The sequence below is a fragment of the Psammomys obesus genome, unplaced genomic scaffold (assembly GCF_907164565.1).
Source record: "Psammomys obesus unplaced genomic scaffold, mPsaObe1.curated_primary_1811, whole genome shotgun sequence".
Classification (NCBI taxonomy): domain Eukaryota; kingdom Metazoa; phylum Chordata; class Mammalia; order Rodentia; family Muridae; genus Psammomys; species Psammomys obesus.
Genome location: NW_026590062.1, coordinates 18,247,237 through 18,271,879, shown reverse-complemented (window position 1 = coordinate 18,271,879; position 24,643 = coordinate 18,247,237). Strand labels below are relative to the sequence as shown.

The following is a 24,643-nucleotide window of genomic DNA, read 5'->3' as shown; positions in this document are numbered from 1 at the left end:
CTCAGAATCACCAGAAACCCCAGTCCCCAGGAAATGATGCCCTCATCTGGCCTCCATGGGTGCTCAACAGCTCAGAATCACCAGAAATCCCAGTCCCCAGGAATCTGATGCCCTCATCTGGCCTCCATGGGTACCTGCACTCTCACAAACATTTTAAAAATGAAAGGGATATTCTCAGTTAGACTCACAGAAGGATGTATATCCTGTTGTTTTAAAAGTTTTCCTGAAAGCTATGATCAAATCGAGGAAGCCAGGATAAAAATGACTGAAGTGCACCCAAAAGCAGTAAACTGTAAGTAATATAATTGGATTCTTGGAAAGCTACCAACTTAAAAAAAAAAAAAAATCAGATGCAACGAAAGTGGCCAATTACCAAACAAAACTCAGCAGCTTTCCCAGCCTAGCAGTGCAGCGGGTTAAAATAAACTCCATAATGCCCATGCTTCCTTCGTATGTTCAATTTCTATCTTTGTGAAATAAGGGACCTGAGCAGGCTTAGCAGTATTAACCCAGTAAGCCCAGAGCTTAGAGGGGCCGTCACAGGAATGCAGCAAGTTAAAGCCTGGGCTACACAGCAAATATCAGGCCAGCCTGGGCTATACAATGAGTGCTGGGCTAGCTGGGCTACACAGTGCAACCCTGTTTCCAAACAAACAAAAAAGTAGCTTTTATTTGGTTACTTGGTTGTTTGTGTTTGTTTGTTTGTTTTAGCACTGAGCACTTAATCCCATAGCGCTCAGAACTAAGCCTGCCAGAAATAAACCCTGCCAAGCACCAGGGCTCTGTCTAGACACTTCTATTAAAACACTAATGACAGGGCTGTGGTGGCTCGGTGTGTGGCGGTGCGTGGGGTACAAGCACGAGAACGTAAGTTCAGATCCCTAGAACTCAAATCAAAAGCCAGGCATGGCTACACATGCCTGTGCCCTGGCGCTGAGGGCTTGTGGGGTGAGCAGAGATGGGAGGGTCGCTGGGTCGCTAGCTGCCGGCCTCACTCCAGATCAGTGTGAGAACCTGTCACAAGGCAGCAAGGTGGAGAATGGCACAGCAGGACACCTGATGTCCCTCCCCTCCCCCCCAGCCTCCACACTGCACCCATCCCCACACACTCACAAAAACACACCACGCACGCATACATACATCATACACTTACACACCAAAATTAAATCAAGTCATCCCTGACGGAGGACTGGTTCCATGCCAGCAGAGACCATTTTCAGAAAAGAAGAGGATATTCCATTTAAACATCTCCATTAAAAACAATGGTTCATTTACGAAATTACATGCAAGAGAATAAATTTCTTGAAAAACAACAATTTTTTGAGAGACCTAAACAAAATGCTGCCTCCACGGAAGGCAGGATAGATTTATAAACTGAGATTAACTTCCGGAGGGGCGAACAAGTCCTTTGAACAAGTAACCAGAGACGGCGGGAGACGCCGTGAATGAGAGAGAGGAGAGCAACATTCGTAGGCGCTGGCTGTGCGCCAGATGCTGTTACAAGTGTTTTGTGTCTTTCCAAGATTCTAGTATCTGTCTGAACTTCAGAAGGGATCTTACCAGATCCCTGTGACTACTGTCTTCCCTTGACAAACATGACACCCAGGCCCAGGGTGGGTGGGGAAACTGCCAAAGCCACAAAGCAGCAAGGAGGCGATCAATCCACCCTGTGACCTGGCAACAGGAACCCTAGCAACTGGGCTCGCATGCTCACTTGCTGTCTCCATGCCTGTCTGCCCGTACCTGTCTGTCTCTGTCTCTACGTGCTAAACCTTGTAAAACGGAGACAAAATACACAATGAAGTATGACTGAGGATGTGACTCCGTGGCTAGAGTGCTTGCCCTTCCTACGGTGGGGCCCACTGTCTGTCCCCAGCACCACACAAAGCAGGCATGGTGGCAAGTGCCCGCCATCCCAGCGCTGGGAGATGGAGGCAGGAGAGCGAGGAGTTCAAGGTCATCCTGAGATACATTGCAAGTCTGAGGCAAGCCTGCACTACATAAGACCCTGACTCAAATGTGGGGGCCCTGGGAGTGGCTCCGTGGGTCAGAGTGTTCGCTGTTCTAACAGAGGACCTGAGTTCTGTGCCCCACTCCAAGCTGAACTCACATGCAGAGACACACATAATAAACATCTTTTTAAAAGATGTTTGACTACACTCTTATTCCCTACCGACAGTCCACTGTAATAACTATAATTAAGTCCACATCTACACAGTCCACTTCAGCTATATAGTGTCAACTGCTGCTATCCAGCAACAACGGTGGTTTTCAACCAGGGGCCAATCTGCAACCCTGGGCTACTCTGTTCTAACTCTGAAACTTCTTTCCAGAGGGTGACCCCTTGAGAAACCTTGTGGAATCCTCAAGTGGGGGTGCTACTGACATCTAGTGGACAGAGGCCAGAGCTGCTGCTGAGCTCAGTACAATCACAACCCACCCCCAACACACACACACACACACACACACACACACACACACACTCTATGTCACATTATTCAATGAAAAGGCCAATGGAGCGAAAGCCAAGCAGTCCTGTTAGAGCAGATCATCTTGTGTCCATTAATGAAGTCTTGAGTCTTGGTCATTTGCTTAGCATTTACGTTTAAGATCCAACTATCACCTCTCAGAAATATACAACGCCTTTGTGAACTTAAAAATAAAAATCTACTCATGTAAGTGTGTGTGTGTGTGTGTGTGTGTGTGTGTGTGTGTGTGTGTGTGTGTCGATGCATGCACACTCCACAGTATGCTGCAGCGGTCAGAGAACAACGTACAGGGACCGAACTCAGGATGTCAGGTTTGGCAGCCAAAGCCTTCACCCACTGAACCACCTCACTGGCCTGCACACTGTGCTCTATGCTCTCTGCTATGCCATGCTATGTTCTATGCACTATGTTACACTCTATGCTCTGCTCTGCTCTATGCTATATGCTCTGTTGTGGTCCAAGCTGGCTTCTAACTCCCCATCTGGCTAAGCATCATCTTGACCTAATCACTACCTAGAGCTCTGGATCAAAGGTATGCCAGCAAAGCCATTACCAATTGCTAAAAGTGAGTGCTGCTGCTGAAGTCTGAGCTGGAGGGTGCTTGGGCTTCTTCCTGGAGATGCCGTGTAGAGCTGGTCCTTCCTGGGACTCACTGCTGAGTCAACCATAAGACCATCTGGGCCTGGAACGCTCTTTGGGCAGGTTTTTAAATTATAAAACCCGAAGGCTTTAGCAACAGGCTCAGCAGTTCGGAGAGCCTGTGGAGGCCTGCTGGGAACAGGGCTTCCAGGCAGCAAATGTCTGCAAGGCTGAGGTGCAAGGCCATTTTGCTGGCTACCAGCGAGGTCTCCAGAACCAAAGAGAGTACACACTCTCCTTGAAACTGAAGTTGGTTATTCCCGAGATGAAACTGAATTCTACTTAGGCAAGAGATGTGCTTATGTGTATAAAGCAAAAAACAATACAGTGACTCCTGAGGCAAAGTAAATCAAACCAGAGTGATCTGGGGAAAGTCACTTGGGCCCATGGAAACAGTGGCATGGTTCCTGCCAAATTCCGAAGCAGCCTTCCTGCGAAGCCACTGGACACAGAATCCATGTGATGCTGTATCCTTCCGGGATTTAAACTAATGAAAAATAAAAAATAATAATAAAATAAAATAAAATAATAAAATAAAATAAAATAAAAAGCACTCCCTGCTTTTGCAGGGGACCCAGCAGGCAGAATACAACCTCTAACTCCAGCTCCAGGGGGTCCTCTGCCCTCTTCTGGACTCTGCGGGTACTGCACTCCCATGTAAATGTGTGGCTTTGTGTGTGTGCGCACACACACATACACGGAAAATTAAAATAGGCTGGTTGTGGCAGTGCATGCCTTTAATCCCAGCACCTGGAAGGAAGAGGCAGGTGGATCTCTGCATTTAAGGCCAATCTGGTCTACATAGTGAGTTCTAGGCCGACCCGGACCACAGAGCGAGACTTTGTCTCAATAAGTAAATAAAAAATAAAATCAAATTATTTACAGCCCTGTTATAGTTTGCTTTCTGTTGCTGTGATAAAACTCCATGACCAAAGCAACCTGGGGGAGGGGGGGTTACTTGGCTCGTGGGTTACAGTCCATCATAGAAGGAAACCAGGGCAAGAACTCGAGGCAGGAACTGAGGACTGAGGCAGCGATCAGGGAGGGATGCTGCCTAGTGGCTTGCTCAGCTGGCTTTCCAATACACCCCAGGGCCTGGTGGCGCCATCCACGGAGTGCTCCCAGCACTCCATTATTTGAGAAAATAGCCCGCAGGCTTGCCTACCGCCCAATCTAATAAGAACGTTTTCTCAGTTCAGGCTTCCTCTTGCCAGGGGACGCTTGTGTCAAGTTGGTAAAAATCTAATCAGTACACACTCGGGGCCTCCCAATTAATTTTTGTTTTAATTTTTTTTCTAGCTTTGTTACCTAAGAGTTTGTACATTTCTTCTAATGGCACAAAGTCATTCAAAGCATCTTATTTTTCTTTATTTTCTGAGTATGTGCATGATGTATGTGTCTACCAGTTTGTGAGCGTGCATGCCACAGGATATGGCATATCCTGAGGTTCAGAGGACAATCCAGATTGTCCGCCTTCACCCCCTACCTTGTTTGAGATGGGATTTCCTTGGTTGCTCGATGCTGACTAACCCAGGCTAGCTGACCCATCTCGACACTGGAGCACTGATGCTGAAGATGCACACTGTTGAGTCTTCCTTTAGGACAGTTCTAGGGATTAGCACTCAGAGCCTCAGGCTTGTGCGTGTCAAGCACCTGGCCCACGGAGCCATCTCCCCAGTCCTCGTTTGATTTTTCGACATCTCAAGATAGCCAGTGTGATGGTTCGAGCGAAAACAAGCCCCACAGGCTCATGTGTCTGAAGGCTTGCTCCTAACTTGCTGGAACTATTTTGGGAAGGATTAGGAGGTGTAGCCTTGTTGGAGGGGGCAGGGGGAGCTCTGAGGTCTTGAAGGCCCAGCCTCTTGTTCTCTGTCTCCAACTTGCAGAGCAGACGTGAGCTCTCAGCTGCGGCTCCAGCACATGCCTGCAGTCACGATCCCTGCCGTGGTGGTCATGATCTCACCCTCTGAAACTGTAAGCAGGTCCCCAATTAAATTCTTTCATAAGTTGCTTTGGCCACGGTATCTCTTCGCCTCAAAAGAACTGTGACACTCCTTCTTGCATTATGCGCGTCTGCCCGATCTCATTTCATTGACTGATCTTGCAGTGTTACAGGCCTTTTGTTAGGAGCCAACCTTGGTTTTTAGAATCATCTCTATTCTGCGGATGTTCTTCTGTTTCATTAACTTCTTTATTCTCTCCCAAGTGCTTACTCTGTGGGTAAATTGCAGTTCATTTCTAACTTCTGAATATGTATTGATCTCTAGTCTTTCTTTACTAAAATAGAAACTTTGTCTCTGAAGAAAAACATTTATTCCTCGTCAGGGGGAAGAAAGCTCTGGACTGATGACCCACGTGCATTCCGTGTGGCTGAATCATCTATCTTGAAGAATATTGTCTGTGGGGCTGGGGAGATGGCTCAGGGGGAGGAGTGCCCGTTCCAGGGCAACCAGGTCTGATTCCCCGCGTCCACACGGCAGCTCACTACCATCTGTACCTCCAGCTCCAGGGGATCTGGCATCCTTTTCTGGCCTCCATGGGTACCAGAAAACAGTGTATAGACATATACTCAGGCAAAAGACCCAGACACACGAAAAATAGTAAAATATTTTTTTAAAGGAAAAAGAAACAGAATACTGCCTCCATCTTCCCAACTCTGGCATGGAGTCCCAGGTAGGTTTACCCATGTGATCCTCAAAGATGGAAGAGGTGGCAACTGAAGCCCCTCACGAGAAGAGCAGGAAACAGCTTAGAGGTGGATTTTTGTTCACTTATTTTGAGCCAACATCTCATGTTGCCTACATCAGTTAATGCCAACTTGACATAATCCAGAACAAGGGGGACAGGCCTCTGAGCATGCGCTTGAGGGATGATCTTAACTACATTAACTGAGGTAGGAAGGACAAATCCTCACTGTGAGGCGAGAAGGACCATCCCAGCTGAGATCCTGGGATGCGTGAGGGCAGAGAGACTGTGGGGCAACAGCCTGCATGTGGTGCTCTGTTTGCGACTCTGGATGCCATGTGGCTGGCTGCTTCAAGCACTCGCTGCCTTGACTTCCCTGTCGTCCCCCAGCTGCACTGTGCCTTGAACTGTGAGCTAGAATAAGCCCCTTTCCCTATAAGTCACTTTTGTTAGGTAAAGGCACTTACCGTGTAATCATGCAACTTAAATTCTATCCACAGAACCCAGATGTGGTGGCTCACATCTGTAATCACAGCGTTCCCCCTGGGAGATGGAGGCAGAGACAGGAGAATCTGCTGAGGGCTCAGCAGTCAGCTATCCTGAGTAGACTGCTCACTGGCAGAAACAAGAGAGACACTTCTTAAAGAGGAAGAGCATCCACTACAAAGAGCTGCCCTCTGACCTCAGCATGTGCACCATGGCTTGTGCATGCATATGAAAAAATACACACACACACACACACACACACACAGAGTAAGCAAATAAATATAAACAGGAGCATAGACACTGGCGGGGGGCCGGGACTCAAAGGGTGAGATGGAGAGGAAACTCAGAAATTTTAGCAGCAATGTCGAGAGTTACACACAGAAACGTTGACTAAGTGGCCAGGGAGCCAGCGTAGCAAAGGAAAGGCACTTGCTGCCAGCTCGACAACCTGAGTTCAATCCCCCAGATACACACAGTGGACAGAGAGAACTAACTCCCTCCCACAAGCTGTCCTCTAACTGACACACACACACACACACACACACACGGCAGGGAGTGATAAACATACAGCTTTTTAAGCTGAATAATCCTTTAAAAAATAACTGGAGAGTAATACAAAACTCTACTGCCACGAATGGAACAGCAGAGCATTCTGGGATGACTACCATCAGTTTACAGATGCACACGGGACGGTGGAGTACTTGCAGAACAGTTTCAGGGGAGAGCTGATGCTTAGGAGACCACTGTAACGCTCTTACCAAAGACAAAGCTGATAGGAAACCGCGGTCCAGGTCATTTGAGCAGCCCTAACTAAACTGAAATGACCCCCCCAAAAAAGAGTATAAACCTAGGAGGAACTTCTTAGGAAGAGGGTTTAGTGGGAGGGGAGAAGAGAGGAATGGGGGGTATGAGTATATTAGATGCATGTGAGATGGGAAGTGATAAACTTTTAAATTGCTTTTTGTTTGTTTGGGGGATTCTTTGAGACAGCATTTCTCTGTGTAGCCCTAGAACTTGCTCTGTAGACCAGGCTGGCCTCCAACACACAGAGATCCACCTGCCTCCACCTCCCAAGTGCTAGGATGAAAGGAATGAGCCACCCAAAACTCCCTCTTCTGGCCACCAAGGAAAACTGCATAACAGAGACACACAACACATAAATAAAAATAAATCTTTTCAAAAACAGAAGAAAATAGAGTTCAACATCTCTCTGGAACAAACAGCTTTTAAATATTAATACACAAAATAACCCAAAACCACAAAATAGATATGCAGACCAGCCCAGGCTCATTTCAGTGATAGATCATGGCTTGGTATTTGAAAATCAGTGTCATTTACCATATTAGCAGAAGAACAGGACAGAATCTTCTCAACAGGATGAAAAGAAGCCTGTGAGCTCAACAGTTACTCATAATTTTAAAAATCCCAGGGCCCTGGAAACAAGGGGAGCTTTCTCCAGACTCATGAGTACTTGTGAAAAGTCAACAGCAAAATTTAACAGTGAGACAGCGAATGTTCCTCCTGAATCCAGAAGACAATGGGGAGTCGGGGCTGGGGCTTCCCTCCAAAGCGCATCACCTACCAAAGCTGCCTTATACAGGCCGGCCAGAGAGCTCCACAGGGCCAAGTGCTTGCCACCGACCTCACAACCCGGGCCTGACACCTGGTACCCATGTGGCGGAAGGAGAGAACCAATGCCTGCAAGTTGTCCTTCTCAACAAGTGTGCTGCCTCACACACACTATGGCATGCGTGACTCAGCCCACACACACTCACACACACACACACACTCACACACACTCATATACACACACTCACACACACACATACTAACACACACACATACTAACACACACACACACACACACACACAAGATCTCGTTTGAAACATACCACATGATTCGAAAAACAAAGAATTAATCATTTTAGAAGAGTCCGTGATCCAAGGTAAGTATCCAAAAATTTAATTCCTACATATCTATAATAATTTCTAAAAATTAAAAACTTATCATTTTACCAATGGCATCGAACACTATTTGCAAATAAATCTGACAAAGCACATGAATGACCTCTAGAGAAACTGTAAAATATTATTTAAAAAAAAAATTAAAAGATCCACGCAGTTGGAAGGCTGAAAAAGGAAGATCTCAAATTCAAGCATGGCCTGGGCTACAGGGTGAATTCAAGGCCAGTCTAGGCTACAGGGAACCCTGTCTCAAAAACAAAACAAAACAAACAAAAACAACAACAACAAAAACCCCACCTACAAATGTAAGTCAATACTCTAATGCAAGGATCAAAAGTTCTGGCCAAAGGCTGAATGGGTCCTCTACCTGCTCTCCTACGGCCTTTAACTAAAAATGGATTTTATGTCTGAACAATTACAGTCTGTCTTGTAACTGAGGACAGAAACCGTGAAGTCCAATTAAGCACAGCGCCCCACCACCTAAACAGATGTCAAGGCAGGTGCCCTTCAGCAGGGCTCTGCCTGGACACTGCGCTCGGTCTTCACTATCACAGGCCTTCGAAGATGTGAATTGACAAAGCTGTGTTTTCTTCCTTCCTGCAGCATCATCTGCACGCAGTCCCTTCACTGTGCCTTTGGGCATGTGGTGCTGACATGCACATTCGTGTTTGGACGGGTGGGTACGTGCGTCTTTGAGCTCAGCTCAGCTTGTACTTAGCTCCCCTGGACTCCTTCCTCATCTTCCCATCTCTACCTCCCAAGTGCCAGTTATTCATCTGCACCAACTCTTCTGTTAGCCCTCGACAGAAACGAGGATGCAGTCTCTCCCTAAACTCAGCACACACAGCACTACTGCAACCCAGAACAGTTTACCTTTGTGGTGATTTTAAAAAACTGTTTGAGACAGTCTCATTATTTAACCTTAGCTGGCCTGGAACACACACCGTAGACCAGGAAATCACAGAGGTCCAACTTGCCTCTTGCAAGTGTATTTTTTGAATAAGATGAAGCTGAACGTTACACAGAACCGGCTGAGGCAAACCTAGTCTACGAAGAACAGCGTCTGAATGTTTGGATCACAGAGTGTGCTGGGACAAACAGAGCACTGAAACAAAACAGCACACACATCTGGGTGGACGTATGTGCAGGTGAGTGCAGGTACCCAAGGAGGCCAGACGAGGGCACTGGATCCCCTGGGGCTGTAGCTGCAGGTGGTGTTACTGCCCAGGATCCAGCTGGCCATCTTTCCAGCCCCAACAGTCAAGTTTTTAAGCCTTTAGGTGTTATATACATAAATATTCATGGATTAAATTATATTATTCCTGCTCTGTGATTTAAAATATTCCAGAACCAGTGAGATGGTCCAGGGAGTAAAAATGCTTACTAAGCCTGAGCACCTGAGTTATAGCCCTGGAACCTCATGACGAAGAGAGAGAACTGACTCTTACAAATTGTCATCTGCTTCCCAGATGCATGTTTTGGCATGCCCACACCCACACACAAATGCACAGAGAGATAAATTAACAAGTGTTTAAAAAATCTTAATAAGATAAAATATTCCACTGTCTAAAGTGAGGATGTTGATCAAGCAAGAACTTTCACTATTGACAGGCATCAGGGCAAAGGCTGGGGCTCTATGTTAAGGTATCCTGTGCTCTCTCCAGCATTTCATGTAGCCATAATAAAATGCTGAAAGCTATACAGTTATGTGTTGGAATTCTGTTCCTTCTAATTAGGCTGCACATTCCAGATGAGGTTATTACAGCCCAGGCCTACAGATCTTAATTCCAGTGATTTATCTTGACAGTTGCAATTCAAGACAGACTAGTTGAGGTGGTGTCAAAACAAGATAAAACGGTCTCCTAAAACATGTCAGCAGCTTACTAGTAATCAAAGGATTGTAAATTGAAGCAGTAATGAGGTACCATTTTGGATTATCAAATTGGCACAGGTTGTGTCTTTTAAATAGCAATACTCAACGCTTCCTAGACAGGCACACTCATTCCCTCATGGTGGGACTGTGACAAAGCTCAGGCACTTCGGAAAGTAACGTGCGATGTGACTAAAGAATCTAGAAAATATCGAACTCTGTTGATCTGGCAGTTGCATTTCTACAATATAGCCTATGGGAATGATAAAGCCCGAAAACGGACTATCCGTGGCACCCATCTATCATGCTGAGATATCAGAGTCTCAAGATGGTCAAGGCCAAGCATGAGCCCACTGATCTACAGTGTGGCCGATCAGCCAACACCTGTGGTGATATTTCAGGCGGTATCTGTGAACCCCAGCAAGGCTAAGCGCAGGGCCTGGTGTAGACAGGTAGGCTAGTTGTCCCATAGCTGTGATAAAATATCCTGACAAAAGCAGCCTAAGGAAGGAGGGTTTATCTTGGCTCACATTTCGAGGGTACATCATGGTGGGAAGTCAAGGCAGCAGGAGATGGCCACACTGTGCCGACAGGCAAGCAGGAGAGAGCAATACATGCTCAAATGCATTCTCAGCTGCTTCCTCCTTTCTGTGCACTTCAGACCAGGCCCACCTATCAGTGGGTCCTCCCATCTCAATTAACCTAATCCAGAGAATCCCTCCAAAGGCTGTCTCCTACATCCTGCCAAGTTAGCATTCAATAGGAGCCATCACAGTGGGATCCTTAAAAAGGGAGGGTGAGTTAAGGTGGAGTGAGTTTGTTTTCCCACCAAAACCTTAGCAAAACCCAATCTAGAGGAATGTTCAAGGACAGGAGAGGATTTTCATATTGAATTTGTAGTAGCTATAGTAGCAACGAGGGTGGGCACATATGACTGAAGATCACTGCCACCAAGGTAACCCAGATGCGCAACAGCTCCCATCGCTTATACTTCTAGCTGAGGATATGGACAAAAGCAAATCTCCTGGCGGTAGTCCCAGAGAACAGCCCATCCATCATTCCTGCAATAAACTCAAGGACAGAAGCAGCAGACCCAGGGCACATGGAGCACAGAGTGTGGGAAAGACACTTACCACAAGTATCAAGGTCTCCCCAAACTGACCATAACAGGGTCCGTTTGACAGGAATGCCAGCTGACTGGTCACCACACATGATCAAGCCAATAAACTCAGTAGCAGAAGTCTTACTTTCCAGAAGGACTGTCTGGGCCAACTCCGGACTCTAGAGCTCCAGATAATACGAAAACAATGCCCTTACCGGAATTTGATTGTTTAAATGCAAAATTTTGGTTCAGGAATGTTTAGATTCTTTAACTTAAATTGGTTAATCTCCATGTGCTTAAGCCTGGATCTCAAACACAAAACAGACTGATTAAAGGTGATTTGGTCCTTGAATCAAGTTTACTGAGTTTCCTCTCTGGAACACTTATTAGTGAGGCGTTCCTGTGGGGACAGGACTGTTCCCCTTGTCTGGTGTTTTAAAGTGAAATCAGAAATGACAGCAAACCGAACCATCGAGAGAAAGGACAGGCCAGCGGGATGGCTCGGCAGTCAAACACACTTGCCAAATGAGCATGGAGACCTCTGGCCTCTACATGTGTCCCGTGGCACTCAGCTACAAACACACACAATATTGATTAGTTAATTAATTAGTTAATAAGTAAATAAAAATTTAAAAGAGGGGGCTGGAACGATAGCTCAGTTAAAAGCACAGACTGCTGGGGCAGAGGACCCAAGTTGAGTTTCCAGCACCCACATCAGGTGGCTCACAACCATATGTAATTCCAGCCAAGGGATCTAACGCCCCCTTCTGGCTTCTTAAGGCATTGCACTCACACATGCATACACAAGTTAAAACTAATACTTATAAGGACGACTCGGTCCTTGAAGTAAGCCTGTATAAAGTTTATTAGTGAGTGGTGCCTGTGGAGACAGACCAGGGAGCCTGGCTTTTCAAGAGAAATCGGAAATGACAGCAAGTCGAGACTCTGAGAGGAAAGGCCAGAGCACCACCACACGCTGTCACGCCTCCGACCCTGCCTTTCATCCAGATCTCTCTCCTAAAGGGCAGTCCTTACTAAACAACATGGAGAAGGAACATACTGGCCAAAGGATGCTACACTGAGCCACTCTGCTGAAATGGAAGTGAAAAGAAGGAAGGAGGGAGGAGATATTAAATATCACTGACTAAAACACACAGTGAGATGGCCTCATGACCAGGAGCTGGACTTAGTGTCTGTTGGTAAACACATGGGGACAAAAAAGTAACCCTGATTCAAGATGTGTACACACACCAGAATTCCGGATGACGAGCCAACATATTTCTACAAGGACTTAACTGTGGTGACAGACTTAGAAAGCTTTGAGAAGTAAATGAACTCATACATGGTGTCTCATGCCTGTGATTCCAGTACCTGGCTAACAGGAGGACCAGGAGTTCAGGCCATACATCTGGAAATCCAGCCTGAAGCAAACAAACAAGCAACTAAATAAATAAAATGGAGCCAGGGCATAGCTATGTAAAAAATAAGATAAAATTATTTGTATAACAAGAGACTTTTTTAAAAAAAGTTAGGATTGTTGGATGGCTCGGCAGTAGAACCTTTAAGTGTAATCCCCAGTGACGGGCTAGGAGATTATTTATGGTTGGCATTTGCCTAGAATCTCCCAGTGAAGCGGACAGGGGTGCGTCTCAGAGGTAGAATGCTCACCTGACGTGCACAAAGCCCTGAGCTCCACCCTCAGAACAAAGATCAATCAATCAATAAGATAAACACACACTCACACAGAGAGGTGTACAGCATGATCTAATTGTATCTTCAAGAACTGAAATGTTACTCACGCAAGTTGAATAGTTAACTAGCACAACAAACACAAAAACTCCTAAGTCAAGAGCAGGTGGAGATTTCATGGACGAGAGTTCTTGGAGATTATGAGCTGGCACTTCAGAACAATCAGGTGGACTCCTGTCAGCCTCCATTTATCCTCAGTCCTGCCATCCCCAGAGAACGGCAAACAAAGCAAGTCCTGCTTCAGCCCTGGTGGAAAGGGAGGCTAAGGAGGCTCCAGAAGTTGTGATCCTATGAGGGGCAGGGCTGCAGCTCCGGCAACGCAGGAGGGGAGCAGCTGGCAAGCACAGCGCTCCCGGCCTCCAGCCCCAGCACAAACTCCAAGACAGCTCTTGTGAAACTGAACGTTTCTGACTGGTCCCAGGTACAACCCAATTTTCCCCGCTGTGTGGCTGGATTTAGGAACAGAACAAATAGCTGGATATAAATGGTATTTATTCCAACCAAGTGCCTCAAGGACTAATGGAGTAATTCTCTCACTCCTCTGAAGGCGAGTGCGTTTTCCACACGTGGTGCCCTTGTGCAGGCCCTCATCAGAGGCGCACACTACCTTTAAATCACCAGACCCCAAATGGTCTCTAGCATCTTCATTTCCCAAAAGCGCTAATAAAGCCTTTTCAGATGTCAATTTGAGAAAGTGCTTCCTTCCTTCTGGCTTCAACCAGCCAAAGAAATTAGGCCCTGATCATTCTTTTTAATTTCCCTTTTCCCTTAAACTCTGCTTTTAATAAATCAAACATAATGATTCTCACAAGAGAGTTCGATTCTAATCTCTGAAATGAGGGCAGCTGGGCTCAAAGTTTAAAACAGGCCTGGAGAATGAGCAGCCTTGAAGGATCCCACTTGCAAAGAAATTAAAGGTTATAAAGAGAGCTCATCAGCAAAGAAAAAAAAGAAAAGCCACTGAGGCCATCAAGCCAGCGTCAGGGGTAAAAGGAGCTTGTGGCGAGCCTCACGACCTGAGTTCAAGCCCCAGAACTCCCCCACGGTGAAAGGAGAGAGGCAACTCCCAAAGCCTTCTGGTCTATATACCAGCTGCCAGCTTTGGTGAAAACATAAAAGGCCTTCCAATGGGCAGTCCAGGCCCCTTACCCCACGGTAATTCATGTCCTGATGCCCAGGCTGCACTAGAGACCGTTACGGTGTGCAAACACACAAGCTTTCCTGAGCCTCCATTCACGTTCAGCGCCTTCTCTACCTTTAACCATACCCTGGGGTGTTAACTTTCGCACTTGGAAGGATAACAGTAAAATGAGAGCAGAGCGATGGTTCCCTGTCCCCAGCTCCACAGAGACTGGTCCTCTCAGGAGAGCGGTGTGCCATTCTTTCTCCTTTCAAGCTCAAAGTGCTCACCTGTTCCCTTTCCAGCCATCTCTCACCCTAAGCTGAATCATCAGTCACTGCTCCTGGGTTCTGGGTCCTGTCTAGTTTTCCTTCTTTGCTGTGATAAACTACTCTGACCAAAAGCAACTTAAGAGTAGGAAAGGAGTCATTTAGTTTAAATTCCCAGGTCACAGTCCATCACTGATAGACATCAGGTCAGAAACTAGAAGTAGAGGCAGGAGGATCAGAAAGTCATGGCTACAAAACAAGTTCGAGGCCAGCCTGGGCTATGAGGCCCTGCCCTTAAAAACAAAAAACAAAACAAACAAGCAAAAACAAGCATGGCAGCACATATCTTTAATCCCAGCACTTGGGAGGCAGAGGCGGGGGATCTCCATTGAGTGAGGCCAGCCTACTCAATTAGACCAGTTCCAAGCTGCCCAGGGCTACACAGGCAAGACCACCTCTCAATAAATAAACACATATGTAATAATAATCAAAAGTACTCTGTCCTGGGAGGCAGAAAGTGACATACCTCCATAGATATACAATAACCAACTATCTTACAGAAGTACACGTCTGTCTGTCTTACTTTCCTACCTGACAGAAATAAGGAAAGGCCTGGGGCTGGGGAGATGGCTTAGCAGTTTGCTGCTAATGCAGAGGACCCAGGTTTGGGTCCCAGCCCTCACCCGGCAGTTAACACCTGTCTGTAACTCCTGCTCCAGATGATCACTCACTACTTAGCTGTCGGTGAGGTGGCAGCTTGTGCAGTTGGGATATTAGCATTTCTTTATGGACGGGTATTCATCGCTGCACACAGCTCTGCCAGGGCATGGAATGGGGCCGGTTGAGTAGCTCAGTGGCAGAGTGTGTTCAGTATGTGTGAGGCCCTTAGTTCAATCTCCATCATCAAGGGAACCAAGACAAACAAACAAACAAACAAACCATAAGGGGGAAAAAAATCTATGAATGTTAGAAGAAGGCAATCCATTTTTACAGAAAACTAATGTGATATGATTTTATTTTATTATAAGAAAAACAATTTGGTTAAAAAGAGGGTTTTATATATATCTATACATATTATGATTATAGCAATATAGAGACCATCTCCTGGTCTCTTTGGGCACTGCATCCACACGATGCACACACAGGTAAAACACTTTACATATAAAATAAAAATTAGTATTTTAAACATTTTTAAGGACTATCCTCTGTCTCCCATCTCCAACAAACCACTGAGATAGTTTTAGTAACAACCTCATGTATTTCCAGTATTTAAGCTTCTTCTTTTCCCCCTTACGTGAACTGATTCTCTTTCCTTTTGATTATTGTGTGTGGGACAGGCAGGTGTGCACACAACTGTGTGTGTACACAAATGTAAGTGTGTGCACTCATCTGTGTGCATGGAAGTGGAGGCAAGAGAACAGCTTCAGGCTTGTTTCTCAGGTTCTGTCTCCCTTGGGTTGGGCGAGGCTTGTGCGCCTATTGTGGGTTTTGCCGAGACACATCTCTCAGTGTCCTGTGGCCCTCCAGTAAGCTAGGCTGCCCAGGAGCCCCAGGGATCCACCTCCCTGTATTTCCAGAGTGTTGGGATTCCAAGAACATGCCACTGTGCCCAGCCTGTATGTGGTGCTGGGATCTGAACCTGGGTCTCTGAGCTTGCTCAGCAAGCGTTTACCAGCAGCCACGGCCGATGCCTGTCTATCGACACTCCTTCCTGATCTGCTTAAGCTCTTCGATCCTTGCTCTCAGGTGTGGCTTGCTAATCCCATGATAGCAGACACCTTCAGCCCGAGCATGCTTTCTTCTAAGGAGCCCACTTGAGCTACTCGGCTGTATGAAGTAAGCCAGCCAGCTAAAAGGACACATTTTCCAGGCTCCCTCAGGCAGAGTTCACACTCTAAGGAACTGAGTCTGGTTTGCCAAGATGACACCATTTAGAAGACTTATCTAAATCACCCAGGGGCTGGAAAGATGACACAGCAGTTAAAAGCATATACTGTTTTTTCAGAGGACTCAAGTTCAGTTCCCATCACTCATGTCAGACAGCTCACAACCCCCTGTAACTCCAGCTCTAGGGGCTCTGACACCCCTGAAGGCATTGCACATACCAACATACAGACAGAAATGTAGACACATGATTAAAAACACTCCATCTTTAAATGCTGTTGAACACTGAATGCCGGGGGAGAAAAGGAACTGGAGACTTGCTCATAACCCCCGGGCATCAACTCACCCTGGCTTTTGTGGAATCTGCCCTGTGCAGCCGAGGCCACACTCCCCTTAGGTTTGAATCTGGCTATCTATGGGGTATGCTTACTTTTACTACTTCACAAAAGAAGCTCTTGCTTCTTTTCCCAAGAACTAAAGTTTGGTTCCCAGCATGTACATAGGGCAGCTCTCAAAGGCCTGCAACTACAGCTCCAGGGAACCCGACGCCCTCTTCTGGTCTCCTCAGGCACCTGCACTCTGTGGCATACGTTCACACAAAGACACATACACAAATGATTTTTAAATAATTAAGCTGAGTTTCTGAAATGCCAGGGCTTTGCTTTTCTTGGTCTTGCCAGTAAGAAGTTATGCTGGGGAGTAAACTACCTACAAATGACTCTCTCTCCCCCTCTGTCTTTTCAGAGAACAGGAGCTGTGTTTATTGTTACACTGTGGCTAGGACTGTCCTCACCAGATATTAGCACTCACTACTTAGCTGTTGGTGAGGTGGCAGCTTGTGCAGTTGGGATATTAGCATTTCTTTATGGACGGGTATTCATCGCTGCACACAGCTCTGCCAGGGCATGGAATGGGGCCGGTTGAGTAGCTCAGTGGCAGAGTGTGTTCAGTATGTGTGAGGCCCTTAGTTCAATCTCCATCATCAAGGGAACCAAGACAAACAAACAAACAAACAAACAAACAAACCATAAGGGGGAAAAAAATCTATGAATGTTAGAAGAAGGCAATCCATTTTTACAGAAAACTAATGTGATATGATTTTATTTTATTATAAGAAAAACAATTTGGTTAAAAAGAGGGTTTTATATATATCTATACATATTATGATTATAGCAATATATGCTTCCAAAACCCAAGCTTATGTGAGCATCAGTGTATGGGAAGGTTAAGACCAGCCTTAACTGCATGAGACCTGACAATCAATCAATTGGAAAAATTAAAATAAGTTATATATTGACTAAAATCCTCTGAAGAATTTCTTAAAGATAAGATCCCTATGCCTGAGATAACTGTTGCATAGATCTGTATGTGCCTAACATCAAAAACAACGGTGAACAGCAGCTGCTGGGCAGAGGAGAGCAGCCCTCCTGTCAGCACCAACCAGGAAGGCCCCAGCTTGGTGACGCCTAGTAATCTGGCTCAACTGACTCTGGCAGTCCATCAACCGTACCTGTGATGCCATTCATTTCCTGCACACGGTTCACAGAACATAAACATAAATTTGCCCTTGCAAACATCCATTTAAAGCATGGTATTGAAAGATCTGTATGCAAAGTCAAGTTTGGATATTAAACTCACGTTCCACTGGAACACCAACAACCTCCAGGCAGAGTCTGCGAGGAGCTGCCTGGATTTGGAAGGCATTTGGATGCTAATATTCTTTATAGGGTATGTGAACCAAAAGTCAAAGAAGGAGCATAACATAAAACTCTATTACCTTGTGGATAGACAGATCTTGAAAACTATTTCTCATTTTTAGACAGTTGCCACTGCTTTTACAAGCCCCAGTCTTCTTGGGGCTGACCTCAATATACAACTAGCCTGGAAACAAAAACAACTGTTTACCAACCCCCACACACACCAAAAAAAACATAGTATTGTTCCCTGAAAGTCAGTCTCTGTTCTATTTATTTATAGTCATCTGGCTCACCAAGATGTAGAAATTTCTGAAATCAATTTTCCAGTGTTATAAAAACAACCATCATAAAACTTCAACAAATTTTCAAAGGTAAATAACAAATTACAAAATCTGACTATTTTCTATTGGGGACTTCAGTAAGGAGGCTGCTTTCTCGGAGACACGGTCTTCATAAGTAGCTCAAGTGGCAGAGGTTTGAATGGGAGAAGGTGGCCTCAAAGCTGACAGGGAGCAGAGAGCCCGGAAGGAGTGGGGCCAAGAGGAGGATGCATAAACAGAAAAGGCTAGACACAGTCCCAAGAACACATACCCTGTGATCTAGTCCCCCAACAGGCCCCGCCTGCTACTTCTCACCACCACGATGCCATCAGCAAGAGCTGAATACTTCTGATAGGTCAGAGGCCTCAGGACCCACTGTCCCTCCATCTGTCCTCACTAGCCCAGCCAGCACAGCACTGCACTTTAACTCTACCTTCTTCTCCTGGGAGTCTCTCGATCCAACCAAGCTGACACCCAGGACTAGCCATCATGGGGCTGGAAACATGGCTCAGTGGTTAGAAGCACTTGCAGAGGACCTGAGTTCTGTTTCCAGTACCCATGCCAGGCACCTCACAACGGCCTGTAACTCCAGCTCCAGGGGATCTGATGTCCTCTTCTGATCTCTGTGGCCAACCCCACATATGTGGCATACAGACCATGCAGATACACACCCACACCCACACACATGCACAAATAAATCTTTAAAAAGAAAGATTACAGCTGGGCAGTGGTGCATGCCTTTAATCCCACCAATCAGGAGGCAGAGGCAGGTGGATCTCTGAGTTTAAGGCCAGCCTGATCTACAGAGCAAGTTCCAGATAGCCAGAGCTACACAGAGAAACCCTCTCTTGAAAAAAAAAAAAAAAATGAAAGAAAACAAACAAAAAAAGAAAGATTACATCACTTTTCTTTACTCCTTTATAGTTCTCTTTATCAGCCCCCAATTTCAATATTTAGCCTCTAACACTTTCATAGTCAGAGATGGGAAGGTCAAGACAGGGTTTCTCTGTGTAGCCTAGGCTGTCCTGGACTCAATTTGTAGACCAAGGTGACCTCAAATTCAGAGATAAGCCTGCTTTTGCCTCCCCAAGTGCTGGCATTACAGGCCACCATAGCCAGCTGCTATTTAAGTGTGGAATCTCAAGCCATGTGCAAACAGTGGTTTGTTTAAGTACTAGGCACAGGGTTGGAAAGATGACTAAAGTCTATAAAATGCTTGTATAAGAAAGGAGACCCAAGTTTGCGCCCCAGACACACACACAAGCTGGCTGTGACACATTTGCAACCCTAGTGTTACAGAGGCGGGGCAAGGCTCACTGGCCAGACACCCTCACTACTCAGTCTCAGGTCAGTGAGAGACTGGCTGGGAACAAGGTGGATGGCTCCTGAGGGATGACACCAAAGGCTGACCTCAGACCTGCACACCCGTGCACACACATAAACACAGCAAGCTGACATTTGCTTTTGGGTTTGGGGATTTTGTTTTCTGCTTTGTTTCTTTCGGGGGACAGGGTCTCACTATGCTTCCCTGGCTGGCCTTCAATTCACAGAGAGGGACACCTGGGAGATAAAATTCACTGACAGAGGACTTGGCTAGCATGTACGTGGCCTCAGCTTCAGTCCCCAGCATCACAATGAGAAAAGGAAAGAGGTACACACAGGGCCTTGAAACATATTTAAAGATTTGTTATTAATTCTTTATATGTATATTTGTATATCTGTGTGTGTGTGTGTGTGTATTTGTGTGTGCATACGAATGCAGGTTCCTCCTGGAACTAGAGTTACAGGTGGCTGTGAGCCTCCTGACATGGATGCTGGAACTGAACTCACATCCTCTGTAAGAGCAGTCAGGCTTTTTAACCATTGAGCTAACTCCCCAGCCCCAAGACAGTACATTCAGATGCTCTGACTTCTAATTACTTATGGATTACCCACACTCTGACACTGAGTTACTTTTAAGCTCATACTCTGACACTCAGTTACTCATGAGCTCACACTCTGACACTCAGTTACTTTTAAGCTCACACTGACACTGAGTTACTTATGAGCTAATTCTCTGACACTGAGTTACTTATGAGCACACACTCTGACACTCAGTCACATAGGAGTTCACATGCTTGAGTCCAGAAATTTCTGGAAATTAACTGCATACGTAAACACATATTTGTTGAATCCCAGACAGGCAAGCTGTATATCCCTACCTAGCACACTGCACTATGAACCTCATAGAGATGTTCCTCTTTTTAAATGAGTAACACACAGATGACACCAGAAAGAACACAGAGTCTGCATACTCAGGAGAGGTAGGGTAAGGCACAAGCAGATGAGAAATGTTCCTTGCTCCTCAAGGAAGATGTTCTGAAGATGTTCTAAGTGAAAAAGTAAATAAGGCAGAAAGCCAGCAAGATGGCACCACGGGTAGAACCACTTGACTCAAATGCCATGATGAGCTCAGTCCCAGAAGCCATATGAAAATGCTGACTGCTGTGGTGGCTATCTCTAATCCCGGCATCCTACAACAACCTGAGGGGTGGGGACAGGAGAAACAGGGGAAGCTTGAAGGTGAGCTAGCCTGGACTACTCAAAAGCAGAAATCCTTCCTCAATGAAGTGGAAGGAGAAGACCAACTCCCAAATGCTGAGTTCACACCATGGTATGTGCCCATACACACATATCACTCTCCACCCCACCCCACCCCACTCAATAACCATAAGTAAATTTTAAAAACTGAAGATGTGGTCAGGGGATGGTGGCGCACACCTTTGCTCCCAGCACTCAGGAGGCAGAGGCAGGCAAATCTCTGAGTTCAAGGTCAGTCTGGTCTTTGAAGCAAGTTCTAGGACAGCCAGGGCTACACAGATAAACCTGTCTCAAAAAAGAACAAAAACAAAAAACAAAAACAAACAAACAAACAAACAAAAAACCCTGAAGATGTGGGACAGGAGAGAGCTCGGCAGGTAAGGGCACTTGCTGCTCTTGCACAAGGTGCACATATGCTCTCCAGCCCACACGGGGAGGCTCACAACTGCCTGGGACCCCCAGCTCTAGGACATCTGATGCTCTCCTCTGGCCTCTGAAGACATAGCTCAGCATCACTAGCTGCTCCTGCAGAGGACCTGGCCCAGTTCCTATTCCCACAGGGCGAGGGATCTAACACCCTCTTCTGAGCCCCTGGGGTATTAGGCATACACACAGTACACATGCAGGCAAACACTTAGAAACATAGATCTTTAAAAAAATCATTAAAGAAAAAACTGTTAAAAAAGTAAACGTTTTAATCTTCCTATAGTTTACAGAAAAATGGAGCAAACATAGTTTCATGTTTTCTCCTTATTTACCTATTTTTAGGATGATGTCACAATTCTTACCTTTGCAGCTAAGGCTTTTAAACTGTCTAGGAACCGCTGCCAGAAATCCTTGAAGAGCGGCCGGTCAATCTTCTTCAGGCTGTCTTTGGTGCTAGCGTCCACGCTCACGTACAGCTGCGTGACTGGTGTGAGGTTCCTTGGTAATGAAAAAAGAAAAAAATAGAGAATAATGCCTACACTAGACCACGATATAAAATTTGTGGTCTGTAAGAGATGGTCAACAAGCGTCCACTTTGCCCACGTGCCTAAAGCACCTGTCTTGTTTTCTCTTTGGTAGAGCTGGGGGTGGAAGCCAAGGGCACGTAGCGTTAGGAGAGCACCCCACGACTGCGCAGTCCAGGCCACGATGACTTCACAACGGGGCCCAAAGGGAGATCTCAGTATTATTTAAATGCCTGCACAGTCCTCATGAGCTTGGCTAGGGAGACTGATGCAGACGGACCCTGCAACTGTGCTGTCGGGGTCAGTGGGACACCTGCATCTTCAGTCACTGGAGGATGGGGGAAACTTCAAACAACAGGAGACAGCAGCCAGCACACACAGCTGAAGCCCACGACCCCTGAGGAAACGATGACTGGCTGAAGAGGGTGTGTGTGTGTGTGTGTGTGTGTGTGTGTGTGTGTGTGTGTGTTGCTTCCTCTTTTCTTTTCGTTTTTCTCAGATTCTCACCATGTTGCCCAGGTTCATCTAGCGCTTGCTAGGTGAAAACGGCCCCAAACTCACCATCCTCCTGCCTCAGTCTTCCGAGTGCTGGGATTACAGATATTTACCATCACATCCAACTTCTACTGGGAGTCTTAAGCGACACAAGGGGGGCTCTAAGATGACCTACTTGCTACCTACCAAGCCTGAGGACCTGGGTCTGGTCCCTGAGACCCACATGGGAGAAGAGAACTGACTCTCAAGAGTTGTCCTCTGATCTCCATATGCATAATATGGCACACACATGCAAATCAACACAAACACACAATTTAAATGTTTAAAATCTCTATAATCCTAGCACTTGAGAGCTCTGGGCTTCAAGGTGAGACCCTACTTCAAAATCCAAAGAAGGCGAAGAAGATGGCCTGACAGCTACTGCATCTCTCATTGCCTCACATGGCCAATGCTTGGTGATGATCCTTCCCAACTACAGCCGGAACTGGCCTGACCTTTTTCCTGTGTGTGTATAACCACCTAGGATAATGGACAGCAATTCCCAAAGGCCAGACACACTGTACAAACATCCGCTGCACTCAGAAATCAGAAGTCCTGGCCAGTGACGCTATGTTAAGCATCTGAAACACAGATATAAGGAAGTCTTCAACTCTCACCCCAGAGGCGGACAAATAAGAAGGAAGGTCTCCAGAAATAACAGAGCTCACTCTACAGGAACAGGCAACAGCAGAGAAACCCTGCAGACATCTCCTAGGACCTGGGGATCGTATTTCTGCCTAGCCCTGGCCTCTGTAACAAGACAGGTCATAAGGCTCCTAGCCTGTCCCCTTGATACAACATGGCAATTGTTAATAAAGAAGGCTATACAGAGATGGCTCAGCAATTGAGAGTACTTGCTGCTCTTGCAGAGGACCTGGATTTGATTCCCAACACCCATACCAAATGGTTTACAACTGGCCATAAAGACAGCTTTAAGGGATCCAATACCACCTTCTGGCCTCTAAGGATGCCTGAACACATATGGTGCACATACAAACAAGCAGGTACGCATACACATAAAATAAAAATAAATATATTTTTAAAAATGCTATATCAGAATTCCTGTCTGAGAATTCCTTATCACTACTTAGAATGATGAAAAAGGACAATATTTGGGAATACATGCTTAATTCCAACTCTCAATGTCAAAATGTCTGAAGGCTGTGTAAACCCTGTGAAAACACATTCTCATTTTAAATTTGTGAATAAAGGGGCTGGAGAGATGGCTCAGTGGTTAAGAGCACTGGATATGCTCTTCCAAAGGACCTGGGTTCAATTCCCAGCACCCACATGGCAGCTCACAACTGTCTGTACTGCTGTTTCCATGGGATCTGACACCTTCACACTAATGCACATATAATAAAATTAAATAAATTATTTAAAAAATTGTGAGTAAAGTATGATCATACAAGGCCAGTCAGGTGGCTCAACAGATAAAGGCACTTGACGACCTGAGCTCTAGCCCCAGGACCTACATGGCGGCCAGGCTCAGCTAAGCAGTGAGTTCTGGACCAGGAGTCAGGTCTACGTTCCAGTGTTCCCTGCCTACGAGGAAGTGGATCACTCACCTGATTTCCTCAGGGAACTGAGCGTTGGTGACGAGGAAGCTGGAGATCCCTCGCTGGTGGAGCAGCTTCAAGAGCCGGTTGATCTCTGGGTACATTATCGGCTCGCCCACGAGGGAAAGTGCACAGTGCTTGACCTCCATCCCCTCTTCAAATCGATCCGCCTTGAGCCCTGGCACAACTGAAAGAGCCGTGAAGAAGTCAGAGTGAGGCACAGACAGGCACTGCATCCATGTCCACTAATGATGCTTCGGTTTTCAAGGAAAACAGGAGCTCAGCCCAGGCTGGCCTTGAAACGCTCCGTGACACTCCTGCCTCAGCCTCCCCAGAACTGGGATTGGAGGAGTGGGCCACCGCACCCACCTTCACACTTAATTCTTTTTAAAAATTATTCTCAGCTGATGTGTCTGGGTATTTTGCCTATAGGTGTCACACTCACGCAGTGCTCAGGGAGACCAGAAGAGGGCACTAGACCCCCTGGAGCAGAGTTAATGGGTGGTGAGCTGCCACGTGGGCACTGGGAACTGATCCCAGGTCCTCTGCCAGGGCAGCAAGTGCTCTGAACCACTGAGCCATCTATCTCTCGAGCCCCCAAACTTCACTTAAACCATGACTGTGGGGGACTGCAGAGATGGCATAACGGGCAAAAGCTCTTGTCTCACAAACACGAAGGTCCTGAGTTCAGATCTCAGCACTCAGGTACGAAGCTGGACATGGCCATGTAGACCTCTATAATCCT

The 24,643-nt window shown here is 46.3% G+C and overlaps 1 protein-coding gene across 1 annotated transcript in view; it reads right to left on the bottom strand.

The window, feature by feature from the left end:
• LOC129676138 (S-adenosyl-L-methionine-dependent tRNA 4-demethylwyosine synthase TYW1) overlaps positions 1-24,643 on the bottom strand; it is an 82,172-nt gene that overhangs the window by 17,673 nt on the left and 39,856 nt on the right. Inside the window, exons 12-13 of the mRNA XM_055606454.1 lie at positions 23,908-24,085; positions 21,644-21,779 (exon numbers count right to left, since the gene is read on the bottom strand). Of these exons, the coding sequence (XP_055462429.1) occupies positions 21,644-21,779; positions 23,908-24,085 (314 nt within the window). The remainder of the gene's footprint in view (positions 1-21,643; positions 21,780-23,907; positions 24,086-24,643) is intronic.